The 17,602-nt window shown below is 40.4% G+C and overlaps 2 protein-coding genes across 3 annotated transcripts; one reads left to right on the forward strand and one right to left on the reverse strand.

Annotated features, from left to right (window-relative positions):
- Positions 1–481: 481 nt before the first annotated feature.
- On the forward strand, positions 482–3,216 carry LOC110451354 (adhesive plaque matrix protein-like). Its single transcript, XM_021499324.1, has one exon. The coding sequence runs from the start codon at positions 793–795 to the stop codon at positions 3,214–3,216; it is 2,424 nt and encodes an 807-aa protein (XP_021354999.1). The 5' UTR covers positions 482–792.
- Positions 2,971–17,568, reverse strand: LOC110451340 (cap-specific mRNA (nucleoside-2'-O-)-methyltransferase 2-like). 2 transcript variants are annotated; one of them, XM_021499291.1, is made up of 14 exons: positions 17,496–17,568; positions 16,335–16,822; positions 15,366–15,574; positions 14,418–14,615; positions 13,998–14,118; positions 12,912–13,180; positions 12,404–12,568; positions 10,895–11,026; positions 9,951–10,157; positions 7,736–7,885; positions 5,131–5,229; positions 4,283–4,586; positions 3,627–3,781; positions 2,971–3,593 (listed from the first exon to the last, which is right to left on the reverse strand). In XM_021499291.1, exons 2-13 carry the CDS (start codon positions 16,807–16,809, stop codon positions 3,657–3,659), a joined length of 2,454 nt encoding a protein of 817 aa, XP_021354966.1. In that variant the 5' UTR covers positions 16,810–16,822; positions 17,496–17,568; the 3' UTR covers positions 2,971–3,593; positions 3,627–3,656. The 2 variants fall into 2 exon arrangements, with proteins under 2 accessions (XP_021354966.1, XP_021354965.1); XM_021499290.1 differs by having other exon boundaries at positions 2,971–3,781.
- Between the last annotated feature and the right edge of the window lie 34 nt (positions 17,569–17,602).

Here is a 17,602-nt window from a genome sequence, read left to right on the forward strand (position 1 = left end):
ACCCATCACTACCCAATCACAGACCCATCACTACCCAACTACCCAATCACAGACTCATCACTACCCAATCACAGACCCATCACTACCCAATCACAGACCCATCACTACCCAACTACCCAATCACAGACCCATCACTACCCAATCACAGACCCATCACTACCCAACTACCCAAACACTAACACTACAGATTCCCAATAGTCGAGTCAGACACTACTGGCTACCTCAGTATTGATGAGGAGGGATATAGCTGGACTACTCAAATCAAAGAAGTAAATTAATATCACCCCAGTAAAATCATTTGCAATCATGAGCAATTCATAGTTAATGTAATTTTGAACAGGAAATAATTTGTCACAAATTACATCTCTTTGCTGCTATTTTGTTTAAATGATAAGGTTCAAATGTATTGTAAAAAAAACCTGCACAGTCTCCATTTTACCAGTCTGATCAGACAAAAATATTCAATTGAAAACTGTTGGCTTGGTATAAAAAATTTTTTTATTCATGTTAATAATACAAAACCATTAATTACAAATTATGCTTGTAGTGACAAGTTTGATATTTCATTCAAAATACATCAATATAGAGGTATTGTTAGTGGTTAATGATTAAACATACAAGAAGGACGCATAATACTGTTAGCACTATTGGCGTGCTTCCTCTCCATGATGTGTCCATAACCATGTAAATAAAGCAGATCAATATTACAAACTTCATTGCATATACAAAATCATGACCACTGATGAGATTTGATTCTGATTTCATATTACACTGAATAACACATTGATCATAATGTCTCTTAAGTCTGTATGCTCTCAGCACAAGATCAGCCCTCCCCCATACCAGTCCCCTACTAGTCAACCCTCCTCATACCAGTCCTATACTAGTCAACCCTTCCCATACCAGTCCCCTACTAGTCAACCCTCCTCATACCAGTCCCATACTAGTCAACCCTCCCCATACCAGTCCCATACTAGTCAACCCTCTCCATACCAGTCCCATACTAGTCAACCCTCCCCATACCAGTCCCATACTAGTCAACCCTCCCCATACCAGTCCCATACTAGTCAACCCTCCCCATACCAGTCCCATACTAGTCAACCCTCCCCATACCAGTCCCATACTAGTCAACCCTCCCCATACCAGTCCCATACTAGTCAACCCTCCCCATACCAGTCCCATACTAGTCAACCCTCCCCATACCAGTCCCATACTAGTCAACCCTCCCCATACCAGTCCCATACTAGTCAACCCTCCCCATACCAGTCCCATACTAGTCAACCCTCCCCATACCAGTCCCATACTAGTCAACCCTCCCCATACCAGTCCCATACTAGTCAACCCTCCCCATACCAGTCCCATACTAGTCAACCCTCCCCATACCAGTCCCATACTAGTCAACCCTCCCCATACCAGTCCCATACTAGTCAACCCTCCCCATACCAGTCCCATACTAGTCAACCCTCCCCATACCAGTCCCATACTAGTCAACCCTCCCCATACCAGTCCCATACTAGTCAACCCTCCCCATACCAGTCCCATACTAGTCAACCCTCCCCATACCAGTCCCATACTAGTCAACCCTCCCCATACCAGTCCCATACTAGTCAACCCTCCCCATACCAGTCCCATACTAGTCAACCCTCCCCATACCAGTCCCATACTAGTCAACCCTCCCCATACCAGTCCCATACTAGTCAACCCTCCCCATACCAGTCCCATACTAGTCAACCCTCCCCATACCAGTCCCATACTAGTCAACCCTCCCCATACCAGTCCCATACTAGTCAACCCTCCCCATACCAGTCCCATACTAGTCAACCCTCCCCATACCAGTCCCATACTAGTCAACCCTCCCCATACCAGTCCCATACTAGTCAACCCTCCCCATACCAGTCCCATACTAGTCAACCCTCCCCATACCAGTCCCATACTAGTCAACCCTCCCCATACCAGTCCCATACTAGTCAACCCTCCCCATACCAGTCCCATACTAGTCAACCCTCCCCATACCAGTCCCATACTAGTCAACCCTCCCCATACCAGTCCCATACTAGTCAACCCTCCCCATACCAGTCCCATACTAGTCAACCCTCCTCATACCAGTCCCATACTAGTCAACCCTCCCCATACAAGTCCCATACTAGTCAACCCTCCCCATACCAGTCCCAGACTAGTCAACCCTCCTCATACCAGTCCCATACTAGTCAACCCTTCCCATACCAGTCCCATACTTGTCAACTCTCCTCATACCAGTCCCCTACTAGTCAACCCTCTCCATACCAGTCCCATACTAGTCAACCCTCCCCATACCAGTCCCCTACTAGTCAACCCTCCTCATACCAGTCCCATACTAGTCAACCCTTCCCATGCCAGTCCCATACTTGTCAACCCTCCTATTACCAGTCCCATACTAGTCAACCCTTCCCATACCAGTCCCATACTTGTCAACCCTCCTATTACCAGTCCCATACTAGTCAACCCTTCCCATACCAGTCCCATACTTGTCAACCCTCCTCATACCAGTCCCATACAAGTCAACCCTCCTCATACCAGTCCCATACCTGTCAACCCTCCCCATACCAGTCCCATACAAGTCAACCCTCCCCATACCAGTCCCATACTAGTCAACCCTCCCCATACCAGTCCCCAACTAGTCAACCCTCTCCAAACCAGTCCCATACAAGTCAACCCTCTCCATACCAGTCCCATACAAGTCAACCCTCTCCATACCAGTCCCATACTAGTCAACCCTCTCACTACCAGCCCCATACTAGTAAATCCTCCCCATACCAGTCCCCTACTAGTCAACCCTCTCCTTACCAGTCCCATACTAGTCAACCCTCCCCATACCAGTCCCATACTAGTCAACCCTTACCATGCCAGTCCCAGACTAGTCAACCCTCCCCATACAAGTCCCATACTAGTCAACCCTTGCCATGCCAGTCCCAGACTAGTCAACCCTCCCCATACCAGTCCCATACTAGTCAACCCTCTCGAAACCAGTCCCATACAAGTCAACCCTCTCCATACAAGTCCCATACAAGTCAACCCTCTCCATACCAGTCCCATACTAGTCAACCCTCCCCATGCCAGTCCCATACTAGTCAACCCTCCCCATACAAGTCCCATACTAGTCAACCCTTCCCATGCCAGTCCCAGACTAGTCAACCCTCCCCATGCCAGTCCCAGACTAGTCAATTCTTTAGGAACTAGTCCAATGCTAATAAGCCCTCATGGAATTAGTCCCCTCTTAGTCGGCCCTCTCCACACCAGTCTCGTACTATTTGGCCCTCTTGAAACAAGTGTTCTTCTAGTCACTCCTCCCCACATTATTACCGAATCTTGTCTCTCCTCCTCACACCAGGGGTTGCTGCTAGTTTGTCCTCCCTTCACTAGTCTCCTGCTGGTCAGCCCTCCATATACCAGTTCCATGCCATTTTGCTCTCCCAACAATAGGCCCTGTAAGTCAGCCCTCCATATATCAGTTCCATGTCATTCTGCCCTCCCAACAATAGGCCCTGTAAGTCAGCCCTCCATATATCAGTTCCATGTCATTCTGCCCTCCCAACAATAGGCCCTGGAAGTCAGTCCTCCTTGACCACCAGTCCCTTACAGTTCTTTCTCTGCACATCAGGCCAATCATCACCTGTCCTTCATTCAAGTCGATCAGGCTGAGTTTCCATAGGATAAAGCTCCCTCTCCCGGTCCCCTACCATTCTCACAAAGCTCCTCAGAAGGGTTGCATTACTATGACATAGAGAGGCCACAAACAGGGAATCTGGAATTTCATAATGTTAGTCGCATAAATAAAGATAATCACCTTAAGAAAAAAAATCAAATGAGTTTTAAATTACAGAACCTCTCTCTCTCTGTCTATTGTTATAAAGTTCTTTTTATTATACATAAGTGAGGTAATAAAGAAATCTGATGCTGAGTAGCGCCTACAAACTATGCCTGAGGTAAGAATACTCCCTAAACTAGTATCAATTATTTTGCACTATTTCAATTTCAACCTTTTTCTTTTCTAATTTGATGGATTGTGCATCGGGCTAGACCTATGTCATAATGTTCTCTCCAAACAATGTATTGAAACTAGTTGAGAATAATACCTGTGATGATATATGAAGAAATATTAAATTGGTGTCGGTGTGAGGTTGAACATAAATAATCTTTAGTAAAAGTCGATTTTAATCACTGGTATTGCATCATCCCAGTAGCAATGTTTGCAACTTTAATTCGGTACAGTAAATGTTTAAACGAACAGTAGCCATGAACTTACCCTGTAGTAGAATTGTCAATGGCACAGTTTCCATCAGAGTCAACTTTGATCCTGAACTGATTTTCTCTCTCTCGTCTTGAAAAGTTGAATTACACTCTGCTCTAGTCTCCATCTCACTTTGTACATCTGATTCACGCTCCGAGTCCATTGTGCTAGTTTGTGGAATGCTTTCTTTACCAATGTTCTCCAGTTTTTCCTGAATCGCATCAAGCTGCTTTAGGACCCTGACTGGACCTCCTGCATACTCCTCACAAATCAGGAGCTGCTGGACTCTTGTCCCATCTGTGTCTTGAAGGAAACCAATCTGTGAGTAATAACAAAGACTTGCTGATGATCAAGATACAAAATTATCAAAAAAATGTGTATCTGTTTCTGATACAGAGTGAACTGTTATAATTAACAGTAGAGTATGTCCTATAATAATGGTACTGTTACAGGAGAGAAAAAAGGCACGGACAGACTGAGGTTCGAACCCAGGACCTTCCAAACTCTAGACAGAGGCTCTACCAATTGAGCTACCTTGTCGCTGACAATCGACCCAGTCTAGTTCTGCTACTGTACAATTATCATATACTACCTGTACACAGGCAATGGTATACTATGGTACTCCTGTGATATCTTTGATTATACATGAGTTTCATTCATAAAACTTTCAGTTACATTGGATTATTTCTCCGATATGTACATATACATTTCTGCCAATACAACACGACACAAATGCAACTGCAGTTGGATACTATATACAAATTTTCTCCTTCCAGGGTGATATTATAAAGAGCAATACCTACAATACTTACAGAGAGAAACTTCTACATGTCATATGAAACAATGTTAATTACAAAACTTACCCTACTGAAACTGTGACCCATCATATACACTATGCCAGCAGTGAACCGCGTCAGGCAGGTGGACATTCGGACTATCAGCGAGTCTGCCATCTTTAGTTTCTACAACAGGACTGGTCAGATAAAAACCTTTGCACACCTCTTCCGTTTTCAAAAGGATTCTCCTTTTATTACAAACATTATTCCTCATTACTCCATTTTAAAATTCTGACAAGACGACCTATCAGCACACCAGTGTTTGTACTTAGGCAAAGGCTCCAGACCTAAACAATGCACATGTATGAGGTGAGGGCTGGTAAGTCTTTAGATCTTGCTATGGTGTGACAGTTTTGAAATAAGAACGATGCAATATTAAATGAGACTATCATGACATTAGGGTATTTGGCTTTGAAAGTGTCTGTGTCCATGACAACATTGTTCACTGAGACAGAATTTCTGTTACCTTTAACAGTGTGTGTGTCCATGACAACAGGGTACACTGAGACAGAATTTCTGTTACCTTTAACAGTGTGTGTGTCCATGACAACAGGGAACACTGAGACAGAATCTCTGTTACCTTTAACAGTGTCTGCGTCCATGACAACAGGGTACACTGAGACAGAATCTCTGTTCCCTTTAACAGTGTCTGTGTCCATGACAACAGGGTACCCTGAGACAGAATCTCTGTTACCTTTAACAGTGTCTGCGTCCATGACAACAGGGTACACTGAGACAGAATCTATGTTACCTTTAACAGTGTGTGTGTCCATGACAATAGGGTACACTGAGACAGAATTCCTGTTACCTTTAACAGTGTCTGTGTCCATGACAACAGGGTACACTGAGACAGAATCTCTGTTACCTTTAACAGTGTGTGTGTCCATGACAACAGGGTACACTGAGACAGAATCTCTGTTACCTTTAACAGTGTGTGTGTCCATGACAACAGGGTACACTGAGACAGAATCTCTGTTACCTTTAACAGTGTGTGTGTCCATGACAACAGGGTACACTGAGACAGAATCTCTGTTACCTTTAACAGTGTGTGTGTCCATGACAACAGGGTACACTGAGACAGAATCTCTGTTACCTTTAACAGTGTGTGTGTCCATGACAACAGGGTACACTGAGACAGAATCTCTGTTACCTTTAACAGTGTGTGTGTCCATGACAACAGGGTACACTGAGACAGAATCTCTGTTACCTTTAACAGTGTGTGTGTCCATGACAACAGGGTACACTGAGACAGAATCTCTGTTACCTTTAACAGTGTGTGTGTCCATGACAACAGGGTACACTGAGACAGAATCTCTGTTACCTTTAACAGTGTGTGTGTCCATGACAACAGGGTACACTGAGACAGAATCTCTGTTACCTTTAACAGTGTGTGTGTCCATGACAACAGGGTACACTGAGACAGAATCTCTGTTACCTTTAACAGTGTGTGTGTCCATGACAACAGGGTACACTGAGACAGAATCTCTGTTACCTTTAACAGTGTGTGTGTCCATGACAACAGGGTACACTGAGACAGAATCTCTGTTACCTTTAACAGTGTGTGTGTCCATGACAACAGGGTACACTGAGACAGAATCTCTGTTACCTTTAACAGTGTGTGTGTCCATGACAACAGGGTACACTGAGACAGAATCTCTGTTACCTTTAACAGTGTGTGTGTCCATGACAACAGGGTACACTGAGACAGAATCTCTGTTACCTTTAACAGTGTGTGTGTCCATGACAACAGGGTACACTGAGACAGAATCTCTGTTACCTTTAACAGTGTGTGTGTCCATGACAACAGGGTACACTGAGACAGAATCTCTGTTACCTTTAACAGTGTGTGTGTCCATGACAACAGGGTACACTGAGACAGAATCTCTGTTACCTTTAACAGTGTGTGTGTCCATGACAACAGGGTACACTGAGACAGAATCTCTGTTACCTTTAACAGTGTGTGTGTCCATGACAACAGGGTACACTGAGACAGAATCTCTGTTACCTTTAACAGTGTGTGTGTCCATGACAACAGGGTACACTGAGACAGAATCTCTGTTACCTTTAACAGTGTGTGTGTCCATGACAACAGGGTACACTGAGACAGAATCTCTGTTACCTTTAACAGTGTGTGTGTCCATGACAACAGGGTACACTGAGACAGAATCTCTGTTACCTTTAACAGTGTGTGTGTCCATGACAACAGGGTACACTGAGACAGAATCTCTGTTACCTTTAACAGTGTGTGTGTCCATGACAACAGGGTACACTGAGACAGAATTTCTGTTACCTTTAACATTGTGTGTCTCCCTGACAACAGGGTACACTGAGACAGACTCTCTGTTACCTTTAACAGTGTGTGTGTCCATGACAATAGGGTACACTGAGACAGACTCTCTGTTACCTTTAACAGTATGTGTGTCCATGACAACAGGGTACACTGAGACTGAATTTCTGTTACCTTTAACATTGTGAGTCTCCCTGACAACAGGGGACACTGAGACAGAATTTCTGTTACCTTTAACAGCATGTGTGTCCATGACAATAGGGTACGCTGAGACAGACTCTCTGGTACCTTTAACAGTGTGTGTCTCCCTGACATCAGGGTACACTGAGACAGTCTCTCTGTTACCTTTAAAAGTGTGTGTGTCCATGACAACAGGGTACACTGAGACAGAATCTCCATCTCCCCACAGTACTTGTCTGTTGTGATATCCACATAGAAAATGATGTTGTCATCTTCATCAGGAGACTTGACTGATGTTAACCCCATGTGCAGTACCTACAAAGAAATATTAGATAACAATGAAAGTCATCGATGACATAAGTGGTGCATTATTTAAAACTGTTTATCTGTTTAATACTTGTTTCTCAATACATTTTTACACTGTCTATAATTACTTTGAAAACAAAGGGTAAAACAATTTAACACACATTGATTAGAACCCACACTACCGGAAACATAAACAGAACTGGGTTTTGAATTTGACATTTTTACTTTTTTAGGAAAGAAATTACACTCACTGTAACTGTGATCCTAATTAGATTGTTACTCCCTGTAACCCTAGTTACTCATTGTAAATGTGATTCTAGTCACTCTCCTAGTTACATTGTTACTTCCTGTAACCCTAGTTACTCATTGTCACTCCCTTTAACCCTAGTTACTCATTATCATTGCCTGTAACCCTAGTTACTCATTGTAAATGTGATTCTAGTCACTCTCCTAGTTACATAGCCACTCCTTGTAACCCCAATGTGATTCTAGTCACTCTCCTAGTTACATTGCCACTCCCTGTAACCCAAATGTGATTCTAGTCACTCTCCTAGTTACATTGCCACTCCCTGTAACCCCAATGTGATTCTAGTCACTTTCCTAGTTTCATTGCCACTCCCTGTAACCCTAGTTACTCATTGTCATTTCCTGTAACCATAGTTACTCATTATCATTGCCTGTAACCCTAGTTACTCATTGTCATTGCCTCTAACCATAGTTACTCATTATCATTGGCTGTAACCATAGTTACTCATTGTAAATTTGATTCTAGTCACTCTCCTAGTTTCATTGCCACTCCCTGTTACCCCAGTTACTCATTGTCATTGCCTGTAACCATAGTTACTCATTATCATTGCCTCTAACCCTAGTTACTCATTATCATTGCCTGTAACAATAGTTACTCATTGTAAATTTGATTCTAGTCACTCTCCTAGTTACGTTGTCACTCCCTGTAACCCTAGTTACTCTTGTCATTGCCTGTAACCCTAGTTACTCATTATCATTGCCTGTAACCCTTGTTACTCATTGTCATTGCCTGTAACCAGTTACTCATTATCGTTGCCTCTAACCATAGTTACTCATTATCATTGCCTGTAACCATAGTTACTCATTGTAAATTTGATTCTAGTCACTCTCCTAGTTTCAATGCCACTCCCTGTAACCCAGTTACTCATTGTCATTGCCTGTAACCGTAGTTACTCATTATCATTGCCTGTAACCCTAGTTACTCATTGTCATTGCCTGTAACCATAGTTACTCATTATCATTGCCTCTAACCCTTGTTACTCATTATCATTGCCTGTAACCATAGTTACCTATTGTAAATTTGATTCTAGTCACTCTCCTAGCTACATTGTCACTCCCTGTAACCCTAGTTACTCATTGTAAATGTGATTCTAGTCACTCTCCTAGTAGTCCGAATGATTCTGACGTTTTATCGACTTTTTTCATATTGGTCTGTCGTCAATTAACGTCAGAACTCCGGCCCTCTATAATATGCGGGAAATATGCAACCCGTGCCTTGAGCACACTTCTTTCGATCAATGTGCGACATGTGTGTGAAAGTGACGATTTGTTTCTAAAATATCAGTTGGAAGTGCGCTCCGGGCACGGGTTGCATATTTCCCACATATTATAGAGGGCCGGAGTTCTGACGTTAATCGACGACAGACCGATATGAAAAAAGTCGATAAAACGTCAGAATAATTCGGACTACTCTCCTAGTTACATTGCCACTCCCTGTAACCCCAATTACTCACTCTACATGTGATTCTAGTCACTCTCCTAGTTACAAAGCCACTCCCTGTAACCCCAGTTACACAGCCACTCCCTGTAACCCGAGTTACTCACTGTAAATGTGATTCTAGTTACTCTATCACTATAACTATGTCCCTAGTTACACTGTCACTCACTATAATTGTGACCCCCAATTAAACTGTCACTCACTGTAACTGTAATCCTAGTTACTCGCGTCATTTACTGTAATTTTGTAATTTGGTTAAACAGTAAGCTTACAGGCACATCTCGGTTTTTTATATAAATCTTTACTGACACTCATAGTAACTGATCCTACTTTTGATATCCTAGGATCTTCCCATTTATCGTCGTCAGATGATGGAGTTTCATCAGACAGCAGGACAACAGTGTAGTCTGACTTTTCCTCTGTGACCTCTGACCTCTCACACTCACTTCCCGTGGACTCCTCACAGTCATGAGTGAGGCCATCTAAAGCATGACTGACAGATGACAATGGAGGAGCGTGTAGGCTGTTTCTGTAATCCTGTATAAGTAAGAAACATCTCTACAATCCACACAGCATAATGAACACCAATTGTATCAGCCTGGTGACATTCTAATTCATCTATGGATATTTTAATGGTTCTGCAGCTTAATGGCCCAGTGAAAATCAAATAGGCTAATCATAAACATTTACCAGAATGAAACATACGTAAATTAAATATTTAAATGTAGATATAATTCTTTAAAACAAACAATCAAAAAGGCAAAACCATGAAAATGTTTATCATTGTACTAAGAAGAAAACTACTTGTTTAATGTATTGAGTTTAATTGATAAGCAATGTCCAGTGGTTTCCTATAGTAGAGTTATGACAGTATAGTAGGAACAGCTACATCTGTAAAGTATCGACAAGCTTCAGCACAAGTTGTATGTACTGGGGTTTCCAGCTAAAGATTAACAACTTTTGTTTTCTTTTGTTGAAATGGTGAAAGAAAAGAAGATGAGAAAATAAGCACAAACTAAAAGTTGGGAGGAGGGAATGACAAGGAAATTAAAAGATATGGACAAAAAGAGGTTATAAATGTTATAAATCATTACAAGAAGAAACGTGTGATAGCTTCCAAACCAGCATGAGTTGAAGGAATTCAGCTGGGTTTGTCATTACAACAGCTACACTATATTTCTTCAAAACTTTGGACCAGTGTATTTGGATTTCAGGTAAGTTTTGAAAAGCACTTGCCCATACTAATGGCCCGAAACTGCTAAAAGAATTCACACCTTGGCATTTTGTATGAGTTCCTGCATCTGCTGTATGAGTTTGCCATCACAGAAGCGGGAGTTGATGAGACGGGACACTGGCTTGCCACATGAACAGTCCTCACCATCCATATCCTCCAGAAACGCCTCAAACTACAGATACAACAAGTGAACACACACCAGTGCACATCAAGAAATATTGATAACAAACCAGCATATAGGTCGGTATACCTTATTTATGTACACATATATCAGCATCAGCATCTTAACACGTGGATGAACAAGCATAAATCAATCAATGTTAACTTGTACACAAACAAATGTCGGTCAGTAAGTTTTAACAGCATGGTACATATTAACATCCGCATCATTAGACAGAAATCAGTGATAGAGACTTCTATGTAAACTCTTCAATTCCTTTAATCCGACTTCATGTGAAATACACGTCATTCTCTCATTTCCCTGTGTGTAAGATAGAGCTGTCCAGGGTAAGAAAGGGGTGTAGGAAATTTCTATCTTACACCCCATTTCACATGACGTCACAAATTTGGAACTCTCCGATGCCGCAATGCAAAAGCGACGTGATGAAATTAAAACCTTTTACATTACATTTACCGTACATGTTAGAAAGATGTGATTAATTTTTCTGCGCAAACATTGTTTGCAAATATGGGATATGCTTAATCTGTCTGGCTGATTCGTTTTCGTCTAAAAAGCTCAGGGGAAAAAATTATATTTTCAAAATGGTGGCCAGTCCAAATGCATTTTCATGGTTTCTGGGCTTATTCTGGTGGTTGGAATGAGAGAAAAATACTCTTTCATGCCCAAGGATGTAGGATAGGGACATTCCACCCTCAGGATTTTCAAATTTGGTTAAACCCCTTGGGGGGAATTTCCCTATCCTACACCCCTGGGCATGAAAGAGTCTTATATGAATACTTCATCAAACATGAATAATCAAAAATTCAAATGTGTTATTGCTTCTTCCTTATCTGATACTAAACCACCTTTCAAGTCTTTACTTACATCCGGTACACGCGACTTATCAGGTCTTTACTTTTAATACAAAGCAACATATTTAGTCTCAAAGGATACTGAAACATTATCAAGTCTTACCTGATGTTAGTTACATTACCTCTCAGGTCTGCATTGCACTCTGACATCAAGCGACCTATCAAGTCTTACCTGATGTTAGTTACATTACCATTTAGGTCTGCATTGCTATCTGACATCAAGCGACCTATCAAGTCTTACCTAAAGTCAGTTACATTACCTCTCAGGTCTGCATTGCTATCTGACATCAAGCGACCTATCAACTCTTACCTAAAGTCAGTTACATTACCTCTCAGGTCTGCATTGCTATCTGACATTAAGCCACCTATCAAGTCTTACCTGATGTTAGTTAAATTACCTCTCAGGACTGCATTGCTATTTGACATCAAGCGACCTATCAAGTCATACCTGATGTTAGTTAAATTACCTCTCAGGTCTGCATTGCTATCTGATATCAAGCCACCTATCAAGTCTTACCTGACACCAAATGATCTTTGGGGGCTTCACATTGTATCTGTCAAGGTGATGAACTCTTTGTTGCCATGGTAATTCATTTGAATTATGTCTATCTGTGAAGGTTCCTGAGCGTCGTTTCTGGTCAAATGGTGTATAGTCATTTTTGAAGCTCTGTGCGGAATGGCTCTATCAAGTAGAATTTTTTCTAAAGTTCACTTTAGAGCAATCAACCCTTACTGTATTCAATTTAAGTATTGAAACGCAACCATTATGGTATGATGCATGAGTGTGTAATATCTATACAACAATGTAAAAGAAACCAGAATTTTGTTTTGAAGATACCCTGCTGTTATCTCTCATTTGTGTACCATTTTGTAAATGAAATGTGACAAAAACATCGCCAAGGAGAGATTGTATTAAATTATATAGTTCACATCAATACAATAAAATAAAACATGCAAATGCATATTCAATCATGTGGAACTTAAGGAAAATTAAATATGTTTTTTCATTATAATTATAAACTTACCAGTCTCTTCTTCCTGTAACTGTGACCTATTCTACAGTTAACTGATATTTGCTTGAGGTCAAACTTTGTGATGTACATTTCTGCACAGTAGTCCCTCATAGTCTCTAGCCACAGGACGTATTGCTCAGACACTGATGGATAGTGGTCCAAATTGTTGCAGATTGTCTCCCTTTGGAGTGATGTAAACATTTCACAACATGCCACATGTTCGGATACAAAAGTGTCAGGGATACATTCTCGCCTGAACAGCATCTGAACAGCTCCGTTTTCTGAGAACATGGGAATTTATGTGTAACAAATAATTATGAAAAAAAAACATGCACAACTACAGACCAAGGGTAACCTACATACGAAATTTGTGAAAGATTTGTCAAGTACTTCTTGGGGAAAAACAGATCACAAACATTACCTATAAAAATCAAAATACCTGCCTGGTAGCCGTCTTGTTTAAACATGCACAACTTCTACAACCGAAGGAAACCTACATATCAATTAAAAAAAATATCCATGCAGTACTTACTGCATGGAGAAATAGTGATAACAAACTTCATTGTCAAAATTCATGATGGCTACCGGGAAGCTATCTTGTTCTTCCAATCAATCTTAAAATGAAACATGTACAAATAAGGATGAAGGACAACCTACTTACTTGAGAAAGATTCCTCAAGTCTCTAAGAAAAAAAAGTGGTATTAAATGTGAAAATCCAACATTGTCATCAGATAGCCATTTTGTTCTTCAATCAGTCTCCAAATAAAACGCGCCTAACTAAGGACCATGGGGAACCTACACATACATATGAAATTTGAGAAAGACCCATCCAGCACTTATTAGAAATAGCAATAACAATATGAAATTCACAAAAACCAAGACGGCCACCTGGTGGCCATCTTGTTCATTAAACAGTCTCAAAATAAATCATGCATCACAAGAATTGTTTTTAAGAATGGACAAGCAAATGACAAGTGGGCGAAAGACACTTTTGAACAGCCAAACTCCCACCTCTTTATTGGCCAATAATTTACTAGGGGATCAAAACGTCTCGAACAAATCTACAAAGACATTAAAAGTAGTCGGTGCTTACTTACGGAAATAGTGTTTAACATAGTCTGTGAGCCCCGCTATGGTACTGTTACCATGGAAGCCTGTACCAATGACGTACACTTCAGAGTTTCCACTTTTGCTGGTGGCTGGTTTGAATACTTCAACCTGATCAGTCAAAAGAGAACATACACGTTCAAGATTTTAAACCATGTCACATGAATTTTTTGATTTTCTTGCTTTGATTTTTATTAGGAGCTTATACTATTGCATTTTCTTTTTTTGAAATCTAGTACCAAAAAAAACACCTTATATCGACTTAGAAATATCATCTTATGACTTTTTAATTGTGTTCCCCTAACCAGATAAGGCAGAACTTCAAGCACACATTGTAAAGAAAACCATATAAGCTCTCGCAAAACTCTGTATTGGATTGAGAAAATGTTGTTGGATAACTTAGTGTTCACCTGGTCAAAGGCACAGTTGAGAAGATACAGGAGGCAGACAGTCTCGCACTCAAACATTGTGAACTTTTTGAGGACAAGAGAACCCCCGGGTGAGAGGATGGTCATGGCCGCTAAAGCCTCACTGCAGTGGAGGCGGGACACAACCGCTTCCTGGTCACCGGGCGTATCCTGACAGTCAATACTGCCATCACATGTCACCTAGGTAACATATAAGATAATGGCTGTCACTCTAATGGGAAAATTGTCCAGAAAATCCAAGCACTACTATAAATTTGATGAGTAACATAAAGTGTTACAGTGATGAAACTAAATAACCTGCTATCATAGCTGTGTCAAGATACGTCTGAAATTGTTCAGCCTCTCCTAGTATTGGGATCCATCAAATTCGTCTTTAATTTTATTAAACAGTAAATGGTGTTGGTAATCAGTATATCATTGACTGGTGTTCGTATCCAGTTTAGACATATTTTCACAACTTTACAGTCTTGGTAGACTTTCAAGCTGTCTTAATTTGTCAATCTCTGGTGGAAGTGCTAGACAACTTTAGGCTATAATGTACTGTCAGAGCAAGGGTCCAGGCCATCAAGTTTTCCTTTGACTATATTTTACATAATCATATACCAGTAATTTCCAGGATCAAGGGAGACAACACGTTTATCAACTAAAGTACCTAGTACCAGCATACAGCCATAACTAGCATTTACATCAATAATAAGTTATCTTTATAAAATCAATTTTATCACTATAGTATGACATCAACATTGGTATACCAGTCTATCATTGTTTGACTAAGAATTAATTTTGTATAAGATCATGCTAACAAATTAATCCATATCTACTGTTTGCTCCCCCTTGTAGGACACCTCCATGATGACTATGGATTATCTCAGAACTTATTTTTCCTTGTTTTTACAAACCAGTTATAGTTAACTTATGTATCTTTCCTACCAGGTGGATGGGTGCCATCTTCTGACAGGTAGCTGCAAGTTGCTGCAAGTTGTCCCAATCCATGAGGTTGCCTGTGCCATCTGCTCCAAAGTCCCAGTAGGGCAGACTGTGCAGGATAAAGCGATCGTCTGCAATCATCTGGCTCACATTGTTTCCCTCATAGTAAGGGTTTAGGGTGTTACCAAACCAGGTCCACGTTCCTTGGTAATCTGAAACAAGATGTCACATACAACTGGAATCTTGTTATAAGGCAGAATTTTCAACTCTTCCATTGTTTATTCCCGACAAAAGAGTAATGTCACCTTGATATTATAACCGGTTAACCTCAAAATCTCTAGGATAAATTGACATGAAAGAATGGGCAGCTACTTTGAAAATACATAAGTCCTAGGGCCACTTAAAGGTTGAAGAAACCATTTTCACAGGATATAGTTTGACCTTTAGAACCCAAAATTCCTCCTACAACTACTTGACTTTTGGGTAGATAGTTTACTATGTTTAAAAAGTGGAATAAATACTCCTCTGAGGGTCTGGAAACAATTTCAGAAAGGTTCACTGTGACCCTGAACTTTAACCCCTAAACTTAGGGTATCTTGTCATCCATAGATAGTCATCATGTGAAGAGGTTCCATCTGATGCTCTATATCTAGTCCAATTAAGATTTTTGCATAACAAATCATTCATGATTATCAACTGACTTTTGACCTCAAAATGAATAAGAATATATGACATTCTATAGGTTAACATTCTGTAGGTTGGATAATTATGTAGCTGAAAAAGAACACACTTATAATGACAGCCTTGAACCCAAATTTCCAACAGATGGCTGATCATGGTAATTTCAGTATATCCCCCTTGACTATGTTTGCATACCAGTTAGTATACAAATATTGGATAGAATGCAAGAAAAGGTCTTTGTGCTGATTAGTTGTATAATATTGAATGCTATTTTCGGATATGGATACATACCATGAGATATTAAGTAATGATTCAGACTTGTGATGAATGCCCCAGGAGCCTCACATAGATGTACTGAATTGAATTCAGGATTGCCAAAGTCAATCAATTTAAAGGTCGACACAATTTCATAAAATTTACACCAAGCTTGTGTACAAAGTTCTGGTTTGAAATTCTCTCTTAGCTCTGAGATAACAGTTCCAGCCAAATTCATCTGTCCTGTATGTGCATGCCATAGCGAGATGTCCTTATCACTGAGTTTGTCCTTCACAGCATTCAAGTTCACCTTCATCTGCTGGGTTTCTTCAATCAGCCATTCTCCGCACTCACAAGCAATGCTTAGTGATGGTGGTGCGTACTTGCTTTTGTTTGAATTTGGAGAGTAAGAGAATTTTTTTTGGAAAAGCTTTTCCACTCTTTTCTTGGATGCTGGATCAGCCTGCAATGAAGAACTGCCTGAAATCTTCCTTTTTCTTTGTGACGTCATATTCAATTTTTTTCTACAAATAAAACAAACCCATATTACAACAACACGATTCAAGAAACTAAGGTGTGCAAATTGTAAATCTACATATAGCTAAAAAACCTTCATTGTTTATTGTATATTGCAATTATCAAACTCCTAAATAATATTAAAATACTATCACATCTGCAATGTTATATAGTTGCATAAACTAATGAATTAACACGTCACTTGCATAGTCAATAATTGTGTTACTGAAAATAAAAGCAGTTTAATACTAAATGCTAATATATAGCATGGATATATACAGGCCTTTTTGATGGCCATATATGGGTCAATTCCCCTCTCAAATTTCCCCCTATTTCAGCTTTATTTTCCCCAGTTTCAGTTTTAAAAAATCCACACTTGTAACTAAATACTACCACATGAATATCTGTCTTAGTTCCATTTCCCCGTCAGTTCCGCAACTGAGTGATTTATTTGATCATTTATTAAGTTTCCCTGTGTTCATGTTAATTGTCCCTGCTGATATTTTACGACACTGTTTACAGCTAACCCTGTTTACTATATACAATGTCTAAAAACAGTCACACAAACTGTTTATTCTATTGCATATGCGGTGGTCAATTCGAAGCGTCTATACTGAACAGCGAAAAATAAAAATGTCATCCATGTCTCCTCTCGGCCAATAACAATTATTATTAGCTTACCTATACTGTTGTATTGTAAAAGGTTTCCCAAGTGCAACTCAAGTCTGCAACTTGCTTTGGGAGATCAGTAAACAGACACACGTGTTTCCGGTCAAAACAAAAACAGA

This window comes from Mizuhopecten yessoensis, unplaced genomic scaffold (assembly GCF_002113885.1).
Source record: "Mizuhopecten yessoensis strain PY_sf001 unplaced genomic scaffold, ASM211388v2 scaffold5965, whole genome shotgun sequence".
Taxonomy (NCBI): domain Eukaryota; kingdom Metazoa; phylum Mollusca; class Bivalvia; order Pectinida; family Pectinidae; genus Mizuhopecten; species Mizuhopecten yessoensis.

Excerpts from the sequence above, each read along its gene's own strand:
- LOC110451340 (XM_021499291.1), bottom strand. The coding sequence starts at position 16,809 with ATGACGTCACAAAGAAAAAGGAAGATTTCAGGCAGTTCTTCATTGCAG. Across the intron at positions 14,616-15,365 it reads AGATGGCACCCATCCACCTG|GTGACATGTGATGGCAGTAT; the intron begins GTAGGAAAGATA and ends TATGTTACCTAG. Across the intron at positions 13,181-13,997 it reads CTATGTTAAACACTATTTCC|AAAACGGAGCTGTTCAGATG; the intron begins GTAAGTAAGCAC and ends CCATGTTCTCAG.
- LOC110451354 (XM_021499324.1), top strand. The coding sequence starts at position 793 with ATGTCTCTTAAGTCTGTATGCTCTCAGCACAAGATCAGCCCTCCCCCA.